General features: G+C 38.5%; 1 protein-coding gene across 1 annotated transcript in view; it reads right to left on the bottom strand.

Annotated features, from left to right (window-relative positions):
* LOC135083032 (inactive dipeptidyl peptidase 10) overlaps positions 1–18,379 on the bottom strand; it is a 255,916-nt gene that overhangs the window by 20,824 nt on the left and 216,713 nt on the right. Inside the window, exons 7-14 of the mRNA XM_063977796.1 lie at positions 15,663–15,805; positions 15,028–15,170; positions 11,781–11,904; positions 10,076–10,311; positions 9,434–9,554; positions 8,351–8,492; positions 7,532–7,704; positions 5,515–5,657 (exon numbers count right to left, since the gene is read on the bottom strand). Coding sequence (XP_063833866.1) covers positions 5,515–5,657; positions 7,532–7,704; positions 8,351–8,492; positions 9,434–9,554; positions 10,076–10,311; positions 11,781–11,904; positions 15,028–15,170; positions 15,663–15,805 — 1,225 coding nt within the window. The remainder of the gene's footprint in view (positions 1–5,514; positions 5,658–7,531; positions 7,705–8,350; positions 8,493–9,433; positions 9,555–10,075; positions 10,312–11,780; positions 11,905–15,027; positions 15,171–15,662; positions 15,806–18,379) is intronic.

Genomic DNA, 18,379 nt, shown 5'->3' with positions numbered 1-18,379 from the left:
AGGCAGTTGTTACATTTTTTACTATTACCCTTAAAATGTCTACTAGTGTGAGGAGAACCTGAAATTTAGCGGAATCTCCGACTTACCACTTTAGTGGGGATATTACAGGAAAAGTGGCCTATTCAGTACATGTTTTTTTTGTATTATTATGAATTTCCAGGAAACTGCGCAGTTTTTAAAATTATTTAGAACCTATGGAAGTTCTTATTTTTTATTATTTAAACATTTAAGTTGAAAATTTGATAATTTTCTGCTAAAAGCATATTTTTTACGTTTCTAGCAAAAAATTTGAATCTTGCATAAAAGATAGGAAGGTGAATATTTTTTTCAAAGGTCTGTAATTAATAGCGATTTGATCAAAAATCAGAAATCTGAGATAAGTCAACCCGAAAAAAAGACAAGTCTTTTTAAAGCCTACTAGGTCATGAAATTGGAAAAAAGTTACAAAATTAATGATACCTTCTTAACTACGAAAAAGCCGCGGGAAAAAGCGTGTAATATTATAATATTATAATTAAATACTAATAAATTCCACTACTTTATACAAAGATATTAACGAAACACTCGAGATATTCAACTTTGTACTCATTTCGATACGGACCATATGAACATACAATGTACACAGCATTCACCAGTACATTTTCCAAGTCGATCATTAAATTCAAGCAAACCGCTATTACTGTATTCACCTTACATCCTTCAGATCAGCGTACAACGCTGCAATACACTATTGCTGTATGATTAATTTCGAACTTTTTACCGGAATAAAACCACAATGGACTCTTACCGAACCGACTTTCAATGTATGAAGCGGCAATATATATTTCTACCTTTTTTAAGGTATATTCTAAGCACTATAAACTTATGCACACTATATGTTACTCCAGAAAAAATAACGCATCGTTTGATATACAAACCTTTTGGATACGCCTCGTAGTTTAGTTATTATTCAAAATTTTCACTAAATCTCTTCTCCTGTAAAATTGCGTTTTGTCGATTGTGGCTTTATTCCAGGCACCCATCGAGTTATAATAGTTACTTTTGAATCTGTGGCAACCGTTACTGACTGATTGATGTATCAGCTCAAACCACTGAACGGATTTAGCTATTATGTTATAGGCGTGCGCTAAGAAAGGATTTTCCAAAACTCAACCCCTAAAGGGGGGTTCAAAGTTTATATGGCACCAAAATCAAATCTAACGCGAGCGAAGGGAAAAAGCTAGTTTAAAATATACAAAACATTCGCTAAATTTAATCAAGATTGATATAATAACTGTTGCTCACTATTAAATAATAGATTTAGTACACGAAAGTTTCCACGGCAACTTGTTATCTCCACCAAAGTTGAACAGCGGGGTACTACAAAGTTATGCGAAGTTTCGAATATATCCAACCCTCTCATGGAAAGCGAGTTGGCAGAATGAGCGACAGTGACAGATAGAGCCGAAAATACGTAAACGGTTAAGAGTAGCCCTGCAGTCTCTCTCGACGTCTTTGCATTGATAAAACTGTTTTGCAAGTTTATGCAAACCCTAGACATCTGAGTCCATTAGACCAGAAAGTTTTAGCTTATAAATTCGGTTGTCTGTCTAATAGTGATAAAATAATGAAATCGATTTTAAGTGTTGAAATTGTAATTTTTCTTAATAATAAAGCACGTTTACAAATTACTGCCAAAATTCAAGCATTTTTTGGGACAATTTTATTTTTTAGTTTATTTTCCCTCAACCCATTTGTCTAGTACCCATAGTATAAGCACGACAAGCTTTGCTTAGTTTGGGACTAGAAGCGCAGTGTAAAATAAATAAAAAATAAAAAAATCAATGTCTCAATGACTTCGAAATTATCCAAGTTTAACCCGTCAAATGTCTACAAATAGGACAATATAAACGGCATAAATCTACGTAGGGTAAACCAGAGAGTGATTGCCCACTGGTAGTGATTGCCCGCTTTAAGAATAATATTGTCAGGTGCTGACTTTGAATCACTCTAGTTAGATTTGAATTTACTAAGTAGATGGCTCCGAGATCAATGTACAGTAGATTTAAAATGTACAATAGGAAACACTAAAAAAAACAGTTATGGCGGATTTTGTCAAGACGGGTGAAAATGTTACTCAAACAGGTAAAGACTTTAACAATTTTACTAAGGAATGACTTGCTTAGAGGTAAATTTTTTTTGCAAGTTATTTAATATTCAACTAATGGTGTATATAGGGTTGCCAGGTCCAAAATCACAAAAGCCGGACTTTGTGTTTAATTTGGCCGGACATTTTACCTCAAAAGCCGGACATGTGACGGGGGGGGGGGGGGGGTGCAATTAGTGTCAGCTCATGAGTGAGTACTATCATCATCGGTTGCTAACCAACATCCTGATGCGTGCGCTTCATATGATTCTGTGGCTCGACTTTCGCCTGGCGCGGCAACCAAATAAAAAGCCTAACAAAAGCCGGACAGGCCGGACATGGCAGTATTTGGCCGGACAAGACCCTAAAAAGCCAAACATGTCCGGCTAAAGCCGGACGCCTGGCAACCCTAGGTGTATAGTCATTATGAAATTATAAGTGTTTTCTCCATTGTCAATGAAAATAACTGATAAAATTTGATTTCTAACGGTCATTTTAACGGTGGGTAATCACTGCACGTAAATCTGTATATTTTTAGTTATTGCCCACCATCATTTCAGTTATTGCCATATGTTAATGTATAGTTAGGGGAAAGTAGTACGAGTTGATCCCCTGGGGTAAGATGATCCTTTGCGATTGTGCTGAAACCACTAACGTTATTTAGTTTCTTTCACTGGTAAAACATAGCTCTGGACACCTCCCCGCCTCAGTCAAATCGTAATGGTGGCGTGAGCGATACATCAAATTTGACAAGAAAAAAGATAAATTGTGTACTTTTCATCTAAAATAGGCATGACTTTGAGCTTATGTTACTTTTATTCAAACAATGTTAAATGTAATTACTGTTGTCGTTAGGCTTTCTATTATGTTTAATTTTAATATTTTGGCCATAAAAACATGGCCGCGTACTTGTAGATTATTTTAGCAAATATTTAACAAAAAGTGGGACTTGGGTCAAGATGATCCCTTCCTATATGTACGAGATGATCCCTGGGAATTAAAACAAAAAAGTCAATGGAGTGGGTAAAGGGAAGTGAAATAAAAGAAAGAGAACTTCGTATAACTCACCTGAGTCTGAAGAAGATGATACTGAGTGGGTGTACTGAACAGAAAAGTTTTCAAGCGATACCAACGGTGAATGATGGATAAAATGTTATGCATGTGGAAAATGGGGCCATAAAGCATATGCTGGGGTAGAGGGTGATGAAGCAGGTGAATTTATTAGTGATATGTGCAACACAGCTCCAGCCAAAAAGCGTTTAAATTATTTAAACGCTTCTTAGCAGGTACTAAGAAAGATTAAGTTATTTTCGTTATTTAATTCGTAAATGTTTTTCTTTTCTAACTTTTTAACGATTTGTTCGCATAATTAGGTACTCCGAAAGGAATACAACCAGAAAAGAATAGATCATAAAATAGAATCATAGGGATCATCCTACCCCTACCAGGGGGATCATCTTACCCACAGGGGTGTACAAGATGATCACTTTGTAAGGTTTTGCAAAAAATGAAATATTTTAATGAAACCTCAATTAATTTCTGGTTTTGAGTATAAGGAAAGTTAGATAGATAAATATACTAGTATTAATCGTATTTATTTTTGGTTTACCTCGAAAAATATGTATTTTACAGCGATTCCCGCTTAAGGGGATCATCTCGTACTACTTTCCCCTATTGCCCAGGGCAATTATTATTAGAGTGTTGCCACCATGCAGTAGCAGTGTTTAAGTTGCTCATTGCTAGACTTGTTTTGCAATTTACAGGCATAAATATTGAAATGGCTTTTAATGTTTCATTTTCAGTATGCCAAAGACTCCAAAAGTTCAATATAGCAAAGAAAATTTGCAAAAAGCGATAGAAGCTGTACAAGATTATCCAACAATTTATCTACAAGATAAATTGCTGAAAATTATGGTATGGCTTGAAAAAATTGATAAAAATTCAAACGCAAATACAAAAAATGAAAATCCTACGTTAAATCTACTAGTGAAAATGTTAATTGTAAGGAAATAGATACAACTTTAGGTAAGAATAACCAACAGCTAATTGAACATTCTGAGCAAGCACTTGAACTGATATCAAAGAAGATAAAAAAAAATACATATAAAATTTACATACAAAATTCAAATTTTTGCGTCATCTATGTTTTGAAGTAAATGATTCTGTCTCTACCGATTCTGACTCATCAACATCAGCTCAAGAAATATTTGATAATATGTTAATAAGGCCAAACGCAATTTATTTTGAAATTTTGAAGACTGTACTACTAGAATTTAAGTTTAATGTTTTGTTTTGTTTATTTAAAGCCTATTTTGTCATTTTAAAATTGATTATTTGGTTTTAAGATACTGGGCAATTACTGTGCTTTGATGTGGGCAATTAGTGTAAGTAATGGGCAATGACTGTACTTTTTGGAGGATTTTAAATGACATTGGGAACTTTTTGCCCCACTTTTCGAAAAGTAGCGGACACAAACGAAACCTATCACAGATGATACATACTAATATCCAATGAATTTCCGTGCATTTTTTTTTCTCTCTTATATGGGAATATTGAGAAATGAAGTTTTAATATTTTATTTTATTTTACATTTAGGTAACATTTTTGACGACCTCCGTGGCGGAGAGGCGCACACACCGGTTTTCAAGGTGTGCCGGGCCAATCCTGAGGTCCCGGGTTCGATTCCCGGCCGGGACAATATAGAAAACGATATTTTCACATTGTCTCTGGTTTGGGTGTGTTGTGGTTCGTCGTTCCCGATTTCCATAACACAAATGCCTTAGCTACTTATTTTGGGTTGGAGTAATATATGAGATGTTGTCTAATATTAATTTAAGTATTTATAATATTTTATTTATTTATATTATTTTATTTATATTTTTTATTTATTTATATTATTTTATTTACTTTTATTGGTTACTCTGCAATGCCAAACAATATAACATGTAAAAATATCAAATCATTTTAGACAAATATATTTTCAACTTAGACTCGTCATATCTCAGAATTCCCATATCTCACAACATAGCGCTTTAAGTGAATATACCTACAAGTATAAAGCTTTGAAATAAAATACGTTTCATCTTTGTCCGCCGTGAGGCATTTTCTCATATTAAAGTTCCCAATGTCCTTTATTTCGATATTTTCTAAGTTACGTAAGTTTTAACTAAAAACTGTTAATATTCTGTTTAACAGTTTATTGAGTTATAAGGAAAAAGTCATAAATGGTCGATAATTAAAATACTTTCTTTAATTTTTCATCTCAATGTGTTTGAAATCTTTAAGTGGGCAATAGCTATACGGTTTACCCTACTTAAAACCATTTCACAACAAAAATGAAACATACAATGTGCTGTTGAAGTAAACAAACTTATCTAAATAGTACTTACACCATCAACACCAGAGGGTACTTGGTGACCTCGTCTTCCCTGAGCCCTGGTGGGAGTAGCAGCCTTACCCTGGCTGCATGCCCGCTGGACAGCTGCACGGAGAATGTCCTGGGGGTGGGCAGCGCTATTGAGGATAGCCGCTCCTGTTGAAAGGATAGTAAGTTGAGGATAGCCGCTCCTGTAGTAAAAAGGATAGTAAGTTGAGGATAGTCGCTCCTGTGGTAGAGAGGATAGTGAGCTATAGTAACGGAAGAAAACTTAAATACTTAGTTAAAAAAGTTTACGCACTTTTTAGGGATAAGACGGGACATTATCTCGGATCACTGAGCAGAATTTTTAGATAATTTTACAGCTTCAATGATCTGATGATCCAAAGTTGTTACAATTCACTCAAAATAAATCATGTTTTCAGATTTAAAGAGCCGTTTAGGTTTCTCACACAGGTACAGCTCTATTGGACCGTAGCACGGAATCTTACCTATTTCTTCCTAACTAAAGCTCATCATTTCTCTCCATGGTAATGATAATTATTTTCTCTATCAGAAAACATTCTTAAAACGTAGCTTAATAACGTATGTGAAATGTTTTATGCCACTTCATTAAGACGATTGTTGAATAAATCTGAATACAGCGTTATATTAATTTTCTTTAGCGAGGTCATGTTTTTTTCAGCACTCGTTAGTTCTCTATTCAGTCTTATAACAGTGTGTTCCAGTCTTTTTAATCGACTTAAAAAAAGGAGGAGGTTATATGTTCGGCTGTATGTTTTTTAAATGACCTTTTCTAGTCGGATAATACATTACTTGCAGGCCTTATTCATTAGTTCATTTGTAATTATGTAACACTTTTTTGGTATTGCACACTTGCATTTACTATAGGTAGATAGTATGAGACTAGATATTTACCTACTTATTTAACGATAAGTTACCATATCCATAATAAAGTTTGCATTACAGAACAAAGCTCAAAGTTCTATCCAATCTGAAAAACCCTGTCTGAAATTAATGTTCTCTAATTTTGAAAGGAGAATGGGCGCAGCCCATACAAAAAAAACCCAGGTCCGGCGCAAGTCGAATGTATCTCAAAAAATAGACAATATTGAGGACATAATTAATCCATAGTAGCTTATCCAAAAATCGATGGCTAAAAGTGAGAAATTGCTTTAGAGGAGTGGGTACAACACGGGTGTTTGACATGATTTTTGTCTTGTTTATGTTCATTTTAAGACCCACTTGTTGAGAGACTCTACTGAGGCCATCGAGCATTGTGCTAATTCTCCACGGCCATGACTACGATATCGTCCGTGAATCGAAGGTGGGTGATATACTCGCCGTTGATATTTATGCCGAATCCGCTTCAGTCAGCGCCAGAAGCTTGAAAACATCTTCCAGGGCGGTGGTGAACAGTTTCAGAGATATGACATTTCCCTGTCTCACACCTCGCAGCAGCTGGATGGGTTTCGAGTTCTGATCCTGGAGGCGGACTGACATTGTGGCGTTTTCGTATAAGCTCTTCAACTTGAGGCATACAAGTTTTAAAGACAAAAAAACATTGCCAGGTCCACAAAGATCCATTGTAAAAATCCATAACTATTCCTATGGAAAAAAAATAGCAATATCTTATTTTTAGCCATCGATTTTTGGATAAGCTACTATGGATTAATTATGTCCTCAATATTGTCTATTTTTTGAGATACATTCGACTTGCGCCGGACCTGGGTTTTTTTTGCCCGTTCTCCTTTACATTTCTTTTTTAGAGGGATGAAAAGTTCCCCCTTGATCCTAAAAGGAGGATGAAAAGCACTCAATATTTTTATATAGACCCACCATTCTTCCTTTCTTCTATCATTTTGTCTACCATAGTGGAGGGTTTTGCCATAATCCTCACGATTGTCAGGCGGGTTGGAGATCGCAGTTTAAAAGATTGATGTTTTTCAGAGAGCGCTGCTGCCCGTTCTCTGTTTAATATGTAGTCCCTAAGTCGCCACTTACGACACCCGCGGGAACTTAAAACTTACCTTAACAGCAGTATTATTCTCTAAGTGTAGCAGTGCCCTGGGCTCTGGCAGGGCACTCTTGTGGAGGCTGGAGGTCGGCACTCCAGGGCCGAGGCACTCCAGCACGAAGTATGCTGATGAGGGACTGAAGTGCGCCTCGTGGTACAGGCACGGGAGGTTCTGGGGCATGCCCTCTGGAGAATGATGGCAAATACGATGTCGTCTTAGTATAGTCGTCAAACTACCGCTTAGATTTTTGCTCTATCAACGTGCGTACATAGTCATCATCAGACCTAATGCACAGAACAAGTAATAGTACCATGGCTTATCGCATGTTGATTTCTACTGCAAAAGTATGATCCTCTCTAATTTATTAAGGAAAATTGAGGATTTGACATTGACACGCTGGCCAGATACGGGTTGGGGAGGCATGATGTTCACACACACGCAATCACTACAAAAATATTACCTATTTAGGCATATTATTGACTGACTCAGATAATCAAAATAAGTTTAAAAGTACTATCAAGATCAAAGTTCAAAACAAAAACTCTTATTATCATCATCATTACGAAGTCGGTGACCATTTGATTGGCGTCCCCCAAAATATTAGAGGAAATTGACAATAAAATTACTTATGCCCGTTTTCACCATCAATCCCTAATTTTTAAGTGACCCCTTATATACAATATAGGGGTCACTAAAAAATTAGAGATTGATGGTGAAAACGGACATTAGTCATTTAAAGATTAGCTTTAGGCTAAAGACTTCAAAACCATCAGTCTGTCAATACTCAATAGTGATAACCTGGTACAGCACAAGAACAATAAGCAACAGTACCAGGGTGTTTCTTCTTCCTCTTCTTATTGGAAGGCGAGGGGGACGTAGCAGTTGGTAGCTCCTCATCCCAGTCTGCGTCCCAAGTACTGTCCCCTGAGGACGCCAAGCTGCCGTAGTACTCCAGGTTGATGGACGGCGATGGCTGTGGAGAATACCACTGTATGATGAAGAGGTAAGGTTCAAAATATGACAGACTTGACTACAAGTAGCTGTCGTTACCACATTTAACAACAAATACACTAGGGGACAAATAGAGCAACATGTTGCGGAATATGATCAGCTATTTGTTTTTCCTGGACTGTTTTTGTCCGTAGAGCGTCATCACGAAATATGTCCCGGATCACGTAGAATGTTGCGCGAAACACTGAGGGACAATTCGGCGCAATTTAGGAACGTTGCTGCAACACGTAGAATTTAAGTTGCACTGGACATTTTGTCCTCTAGTGTATCCGGGGAATTATGCCCGTTTTCATCATCAATCCCTAATTTTTAAGTGACCCTTATGGTAACACATAACAGGAAATGTTCTTATATTGATCACTTAAAAATTAGGGATAGCAAGCTGGAGTCATTTAAGAACTTTGCTGGAAGTGTACCTACGTTGATTCTAGGATATTCTCTCCACTTACTTAACTTTTTTTCTACAGATAATATGTCGTGTCATGGTGATAAGACACAATTTATGTCGTATCTCCATTAGGCAAACATGAGCTGCTAACTGTTTGCTTCCTGTTTCCCTCTATACTTAAATTCTAAGTGCGTAAATCCTCTCCTCTTGCACGGAAACTGGGCCTAACTTGTGTTGTAAAACTCAGAGACGGCCAGAGGCCAGTTAGCGACTCATAGTTCGTCTAAGAGCTAGTTCATATTATGCCGCGTCTCGAATCGCGCTGCTGAGAGGTTTACACATTCTGTCCACATGCAGTGTATGATGTATGATGATCACATTCTTCTAAAGGTGTCATTCGCGCGCGTTTTTGACTCACTCGCGCGAGTGAAACCGCGTCTACTGTACCAGCTCTAAAGGGGCCCAGTCTTAGGGGATAATGTACGATTTCTATGTTCTTCTAAAGGTGTACTTACTTGTGAATTACACGTGACACAGTAAGGGAGCTTCTGCGGCGAGCCCGGCCGCGGCGGCTCCGACGACACTCTGTACAGGTGCTGCTGGCCTGGCTTGCCTTCGGGTATACCCAGGTAGTATCTAGGAGAGAAGATTATTCATAAAGTTGAAGATTCATTGGGCGAGTGTATATTTTTGAAGGTTGCTTCACGCGTAGGTACTGGTGAAAGATCAGCAAAAAAGGTGTTACATAATAGACCACGACGTAATATGACATAATGGTTACTTCCAGTGCTGTTGCAGTGAAGGTTATTAAAATGAATTATTTATTTGTAAGCATTAAGATTGTATTCTTACTATTCCATTAGCGATTGTCAGGACAACTTGGTTTTTATAAGATAAATTGATTCTTAATTAGTCAGCTCTAATATAGTTTTACATTAAGTCGATATTACGATGTATCGCATCGTCAGAGAAGAGGAAATTAGAAATATAAAAAGTAGTGCACTACAAGCAAAAGCTGACCTTTATACAGATTAGCGAAAATTGTAAATAACTAGGAACCCTTAAAGACTCTATCCACTTTAAAAAAAAACATTATTTTTAGACTTTAAACTAAAGTATTAGCACGTATTAGCTTTAAACTACCCTGTTCAACTCACATGTGCTGATTCGTGTGGTCCCACGCCAGCAGCTTCACCACGTCAAAGCTGCCGTGCGTAAGAGGTAGCGCTCTCGGCCCGTGTGCATTATGTTCAGTCCTCACTATGTGCCTGAACAGGCCTGCTGGTCCGTCCCTGATGGGGGCTAACGTGACCAGGGCTCCCCCTCCGGCAGACCAGAGGGGGGACGGTGCTGATTCCACCCAGCCGTCGTTGCCGGAGGATATCCTGTATACCTGGTGGAGATTGAACGTCAATAAAGTTTATTTGGCAGATAATGCCTTATGACATTTAGTTCGATACGATACTAAAGAAGATAAAGACGAAACAGCTTCGTATTACTTAGTAATTATCAGTATGAACATGTATGGAAGTACATACGCACATAAAATTAATAAAAATATTTACACCGATTAGGGTCCTTGCCCACGGCGACTTTTTGTAGTGATGCTGTTTCTCGCTAACGAAACGCGCGTTTGTCGCATTTGCAACACACTACAGAATCTGAAGCGATGCCAACGCGCTACTAACGCGCTACAGTAGCGCCACTGACGATATCGGGGAGAGAACGGAGGGAGGGTTACTGAATCGCGTTTGCATCGCGACAGAAGCGCGACAGTATTGCGTTTGCATCGCGACAAAAGCTCGTTTATGTGGGCGAGGGCACACAGCTGGCGACCGCATTGCGACTGTATCGATGTAATCTGCGGGGAGTTTTAAAACCCGTCTTCAAACATTGACTTGACTTTATGAAAATTACGAGTAACCAGTAACCTAAATATTTTGTGAAGTCATTCTGTACTGAAATTCAGAAGGTTAATTTAGTAACTAGGTAAACTACAAGAGAAAAGTATATAGGCTTCGATTTACTTCTCGCGTGATCGCCCAGATTATATCTTGCCAAGAGCTCATTATTTAGGCGCTCTTTTTATTTCATCTAGCTTTTTTCTGGGTTATAGCAGTTCACAATTCATTATGGCAGTGTTTGACCAACCTTGACTTTTCATAGTTCATCGAACGGCCTAAATAACCGTCTATCCGGTGTCAGTGTCAAATAACTAGTTCGTCACCACAACACGTTTTTGTTACATTTTAAATAAGGTTGTGTTGTCCACTTTGGGTGTCACGAACTATTTGACGCTGGCTGTACCATGACCTGGGTCTAATTATGTTATGAGGCTAACGCCCGCATTCACAAACATTGCGCGTGGACCCACAAGGTGACACACGAACCAATCACATAGCTCTATTCAACGCTGTGCGTTCGATTTGCTGCTTCACTTAAGCAAGCATCGTTTGCGAATACGAGTGTAAGAGTGGACAATGGACTACCACCCTCGTGAAGCTCTGCAAATCTCAGTTCATGTCAACCGATCCAGCCGAGCTGGTGAAGGTCGAATCACGTAATTATATTGCTGTCGCGACTGTGCAACGGGCGCCCGCAGTGAGTGTGCGAGCGCGACAGCAACATAATTACGCGCGAGCGATAAAGATGGGTAGCTTGGGGTCATTGGACAAAATTATACGTGCTCGCAGACCAGGCTTTAGATGCGAGCAGAGCAGGACCGTTGTTCTGCAAATCTTTGTCCATCCTTTGTCTAGCAGATGACGTCTTTTGCTTGAAAACACTCTGGCCTGATTTAAATGGCTATCTTTTTCTTACACAATCACTATGAGAGGGAAAAGGATAGATAAATTGTCCTACCTCCTGACAGTACCACATGGGGCTCTTGCAGACGGACACCACGGAGAGGTTTTGAGTTCTGGTCAGCCACACCACGCAGACTTCTGTGAGGGACACCCACTGAGCGCTGGTGAAGTAGTAGTCCCTGTGGAACAAAAAAAGGATATTGGAATTGTACAGACAGCAGCATTCACGTTAAAAACTGTATATCTTATTTGGTTGTAACTGGTGCTATTTTGCAATGAAGATGTCTGAGATGCTATCAAAGTTTTAAATTATCAAAATTCTAATAATTTATTCAGCCTATGTACTGAATAAATTATTAGAATTTTGCAGCGCACTTACGAGTATATACGTCTCGATTAATATAGCTTGCCCTCTTGGGGACAACAACTTCGACTAGGTATACAACGGGACTAATCCCACTTCTCGTTTTCCGCTGCAAGTCATGTATATAGGCTTTTTCAGGATCAGGAATAATTCCACCTCTTTCCCCCACTGCTACTTCTTTAGCACTATCATATCAACAGACTTCAAAACTTCTCTTTTCCACCTCTGCCACTATTGCTATAACCAGGGTTGGGGCTATTCCCGCTTCTATTTTTCATCACTGCAGCTCCTGTTCAGGCAGTTTGGACTCAATGGAAACTCAACCAATGAAGGTTGAGTAATTGAGGTAGCTTAATTAAATGAAAATTAATAAGCTCCATTGAAATGAAATACAAATATAACAGGACTTCATCACGGCTTTCTATCCTTGATTTTGAATTATTTGATGTTCACGGCTTAATTCTTGTAATTATTTAACTGACGCGACTACATATCAAGTACAAGAATATCAATTACACCTCTATAAATACTCAGAAAGTATTTATAGACGTTATTAATACTATCATTTTCCGGGAAACAACTTTCCCAACTTACTTCGTTAATGAGATCAGTACAAAAATAAATAACAATGAAGTGTCGCAGTAAATGAGTTGCTTATTTTGGTAATCTTCAATGTTATCTTTGAGACATTTATAAAACTTAGGGTACCATTAATCATTTTGAGCAATCGAGTGGTTTGCTTCGCTAAATATTTAGGTTGTTACGGTATTCGGGGCAGAGATATTTATTATTATATCTAAGTATAGCTGAAAGGACTTTACCACAAGCTACGAGTTTGGTTATTGGTGTAGCAATTGTAAAAACATAACCCTCCTTCTGGCGCAGTCGGGTAAAAAGAACTCTATCCCATTCGAAAGTGTTCTTTCTCCTGTTATCATTTATTTGTTAATTATTATGACATCAATGAAATATTCTGTTGTATCTGGCCCACTGGTCCATTTATTGTCCCGTAACAGTGGACCAGGGTTAATACTGACTGGGACGTGTCAAAGTGCTTTTTAAAAGCCTATTTGCAAAAATAAACGAGTTTTATGAGTTTTTATCTTAGTGACATCACTTGTGTATCTAGAATTCACAATGAAGAATGTTCACTAATTTTGTTTTTTAGCTTTCTGTATTCTCTGTTAAAAATAAAAAATACACGTGAAAGAATTATTTCGATACGTCAATTAGTTTCCAAGATATCGAATTTTAAAAGTGCGGGCGGCGGCCGGCCAGCCATTTTATGCGCGTGACGTCATATTACAACGACTGGCTCATATTTGTATGGGTGGAATCTTGCAAACTGAATTAAGACCCACTTCCAGGCAACCGATTAAGCTGAAATTTCGCAAACACATGTGATTTGGATGACCATGCAATATTATGATGACATGGAGCTGATCTGATGATGGAGCTGGAAGGTGGCCATAGGAACTCTATAATAAAACGACTTAAATGCATCGAGTTTGGGCTCGTTCGTTTTGTATTGATGAGTATTTTAATTCTATATAGTAATCGGGGTCTAATGATGGAGCTGGAAGGTAATTCGCAATAAAACGACACAATCGCATCAAGTTTGGGTTTGGTTCAATTTTAATTTCTGTGATGGGTCTGGGTGTTAATATGTATAATAAGTTTGTATTTACAAAAAAAATATATTTAATTATGTTTATATCCGTTTTCTAGTGAGCGGACGCTGTGAATGTACGTCACACGGGGTCACGTGACCGTCGGCGGGACTCAATATTTAAGCGAACTTTGAATGCCTATAAAATCATAACTACTGGGTATTTTTGAATGAAATAAAAACTAATGTATTTGTAAATGTAAAAGCTTAACTGTAACATAGGTTTCAAGTGATTTTGCATACCTAGTAACATTCTCAATTCTTTAATTCGAAAGGTTGGAGAGTCATGTCCTTTACTTCTTTTGTGGTCTTTAGTGACTTCAATTGTCTATTGGTTACAAAACACCAACAGAAATTGGAAAATCCTTAATATGATTATCAAAACTAAATATAAATCAAAGCAAACTCCAAGAGCCGTTGAGCCAGCTAATCGCGTCAATTCATCCCCTTAGGATCCGCCACAATAACTTAGTTAAATCTTTGTCCAAACTACCGACAAGTTATACGATAGCTGCGGCTAGAGCTCTCAACAATGACCACACAATAGGTAGGATACGATGAAATCTCTAGTTATATCGATAACAATTTTATTTTACACTCGACAGGAGTGTCATAAACACGATGAATACTTAGGCTGGGTGGCACCATCTTACTTTAACTTTGACAAACGTCAAAAATCTGTCAAACTCCATACAAAATACACCGGTTATCATTATAGTTACAGTCAAAGTCAGGTGGTGCAACTCAGCCTAAGTGGTTTTAGTTTCAGATTGACAAGTGGTACGTTTATGTAGCCCTCTTCTGAGGAGAAAGAACCGAATAAATTGCGGTGTTAAAAGTGAACGATGTAAGTTGCATAACATTTTATTTGTCGTCGTATCATGATAATAATAGGACATACTACCTCACGTTTTAGAAGCGATTATAACCCAACTTAATAATATTAGGTGTGACTTATTTTCCTCAAAATGAATCCCTTTTATTTACTAACATTAGGGCATTAGTAAATAGCGGGAAGCTATCCCGCTATTTACTAATGCCCGAGCTTCGCTCGAGTGAATTTCGTTCTGTCACAGAAAGTTTTTTCTTTATAAAAACCGTCCGTGTGCCTTAAAAATTGCCAGATTAGTCCAGCCCTTCTTGAGTTTATTTAAATGACTGTGATTTAAAGTTCTAGGGATAAAATTATTTTCAACATTAGTCAGAAGGTACTTCCAGAAGCTATCAAGATCAATATTGTCCTTTAAAATATAGAAAGTGCAAGCTTACCCTTCTTCAATGATAACTTTGGGTGGTGTCAGGTGCCTGGTCCTGATGTGTTTGGGGTCGGCGATGTCAGCCACCGTCAGTGTCACTGTGGGATTGTTGGTGCCAGGCTTCGGATATCTGACACTCCTGATCTCTGGGTAGGTCTGTAACGAATAAGACGTTTAAATATTACCAATCTTAAGATATTCTAGACACTTATGAGCCATGTTTGCCGAGTAGAATAGAACCGCTTCCACTATTCTTGTGGATGTCGGAAGAGGCGACTACTTAAGGGACAAATATACGAACATCAGGCCTCCCCCACTCGCCGCTAGCGGGGTTAGTGTAGGCCCAATCCTCTATATGACTCTGGGAAATTAGAGAGAGTCGTGCTCCTGAAACTAAATCACCAGATGATGATGATGATGATGATGATGACCCGTAGAACGTTTAACCACAAGGTGGACAGAAGATGATCTTATAAAGAGACGAACAGACAGACGACAGAAGATGATCTTATAAAAAGACGAGGATGCAGAGTTCCAATAGGCTAATCTTGAAATCATTGTGGAAAGACTCTTTACTGTTAATCAGTGGACGTTCTGTGTAAATGCTGATGATGATGATGATGGATGATGATGATGGATGAGGTTTACCTTTGAGGGGTCATCAGTGTCCAGAGCGGGGCCGTACCAGGAGAACTTCTGCTCGTGCACGAGACTGTCGTTGAAGGTGGCATATAACACCATGTGGCCGTCAGCTGACATCCATAATGCTGACCGGGACTTGAGGACCTCCTCTGCAACAATAGAGATTACATTGATCAGCCTCTGGTGAGAGTACCTGTTTTAGACCCATAGGTCCTGGGTTTAGTTTTATTTTAATGCGAGGGGGTTTGCCGCGAAGAGTAAGCCATCTTCGGGCGCACCAGCGCCGCTAAGACAGGAGTCGAAGTGGTCGCCATGGCCGAAATCGGTCAGATGAATCATCATCATCAAATGTTTAGTTTTGTTGGCTGAACATTTTAATGGTTAAGAAATGAATAGGTATTACTGCAGCCGGGCAGGTTATATGGAGCTCCCCCTCATCGGAAAGATGAGGTATATCTGGTCTACTGAAATTATCCTAGTGCGTCAACTAAAAAGCAAAAATACACACAAAATTATTTTACAAACGTACGCAAAACCTCATGAGAAAATCTAGCTGTTTTACCACTGGCTCACAGAAGCAATATACTCGGACGAGTAATGTACCAGCATTTAATTATGTCATTTATTAATATCAGAATTTATTTCGAGCGAGACAAGCATTAGTTAGGCAACACATCAATAAAATCTTTAGCTTGAAGAATTTAACATTTAATTTAAAGAACATTCGAAGAAAACGTCTTCCCAATATGCTCTCCGAAATCCTTCAACCAATTTAACGATTGCTTCTCAATCTGTTACCGGTGGTTCGCGATAACAAATAGCCCGGCGAAAGTTAACGACAGCTCAAGCAGGTCACCTGTTGAGCCCCGCAATTCACTTGTTCCGACCAGTTGAAGGCCGAGCACCATAATATTATGGGTAGATATGCCACGGCTTTTGAGTTTGATAGGAACTTTAAACATTTTAGATAGGCTCTTTCAATCGACGACTGGAGCATAAGGAGTTTCGTAATCCTATACTTCTATGCTTACTATTATAAAGCTGTTTTATTGATTGAATGCGCTAATTTCAGAAACTTTTTTTGGTGCAAAAAAATATTTTTGTGATGGATAAATTGTTTTATCATCACCAGGAGAGGAGCACCAATGAAAAATGTTGCATAAACGAAAATAAATACTAAATATTTTCATGCTGCGGAGTCCCGGTTTAACATTATATGTATAGATTGAACAAAACTTATTAAGCTTCTTGTGGTAATCATTGAAAAATATACTTATTTACGTTTGGGGAACGCGTTAAATAAATACTTTTCCCCTTTTGTGCCCATCGTTTCAGCCAAATGACGTCCACTGCTGGACAAAGGCCTCCCCCAAGGTTTTCCACAATGAACGGTCCTGCGCTGCCCGCATCCAGGCTCTTCCCGCGACCTTTACCAGATCGTCGGTCCACCTAGTAGGAGGCCTGCCCACGCTACGTCTTCCAGCCCGTGGTCGCCACTCGAGAACTTTCCTGCCCCAACGGCCATCGTCTCTACGAGCTATGTGCCCCGCCCACTGCCACTTGATTTTAGCAATTCTGCGAGCTATGTCGGTTACTTTTGTTCTCCTGCGGATCTCCTCATTTCTGATTCGATCACGCAGGGAAACTCCGAGCATAGCCCGCTCCATCGCCCTTTGGGTGACCTTGAGCCTTCTTATGAGGCCCATAGTAACGTTTGTGCCCATATAGGTACCAATAAAAGTTACACGTGAGTTGAACACTGTTTAAAGTGACGTTTCGTATGGAAATTACATTTTAAACTGTTGTACGTGTAACTTTTTATTAGTCAGGGGATTTCTTTCTAAGCCCGGCCAAAATTCAGGCAGGCCCCGGGCAAAGTCTAGTTACAAAAATAAATCCTGTGTTATCCATTTAACCTGATCCTAGATTAGTCCAGGTTTCACCCACGTCAGTGACCTGTCTGTGCCCAGAAAGTTTTCTAATTACACTGGATTTTAGCCCAAAACTACCCGCTAACTCGTGCGGGGTATTTCCCTTAGAATTAAAGAAAGTTGTTCGTGCTTACTTGTACTACTGCTGCATGAAGTTTGAATTTGGAACTAGTTTTAGTAGAGAAAAAACTTCGCTCCTTTTTATATTTTTAATTTTATTTCTAGCCAGTGAAAGTAGTTAATCCTAGATCGTTGCATAGATGTTCTATAGTTGAACTGAAAGCCACATAATACCCAAATTATACCTAAGTATAATACGAGTAATGTTTACCGGAACATAATACAACAATATATTACCTAACTGTATTTTGGTATTATTCTCGTCAAATAGTTACAACTGTTATTAGAACTGTGTAGATTATTAGGTATTCTATTCATGTGTACGTTCATTGGCTCCACTTAAATAATATCATTCTAGGTCAAAGTTAATAAATAAACTGCTAAATATCTAGTTTCTATTATAGTTGTTGCAATTCACGTAGGCGAGTGAGCTTTAGGTACATGTGTGGTGGCTCACTAATGTTCGTTTGTCAAAAGTTTTGATAGACATTCAACTATCGTTATTTGCATGTACACACGTACACGTGCACGCACAAGTAAAGCTCACTCGCTTCCGTGAGTTGCAAGAACTATACCGGTAACAAAAACTTTCGACGGGACTAAAGACGGAACTACATAAGGTATGTTTTATTACTTTTTGGAAAAACTCGACCCTCACACTCAATCAGTGTC

Source organism: Ostrinia nubilalis, chromosome 22 (genome assembly GCF_963855985.1).
Source record: "Ostrinia nubilalis chromosome 22, ilOstNubi1.1, whole genome shotgun sequence".
NCBI lineage: Eukaryota > Metazoa > Arthropoda > Insecta > Lepidoptera > Crambidae > Ostrinia > Ostrinia nubilalis.
The sequence above is the reverse complement of the archived record's forward strand: the minus strand, read 5'-3'. Positions and strand labels throughout refer to the sequence as shown.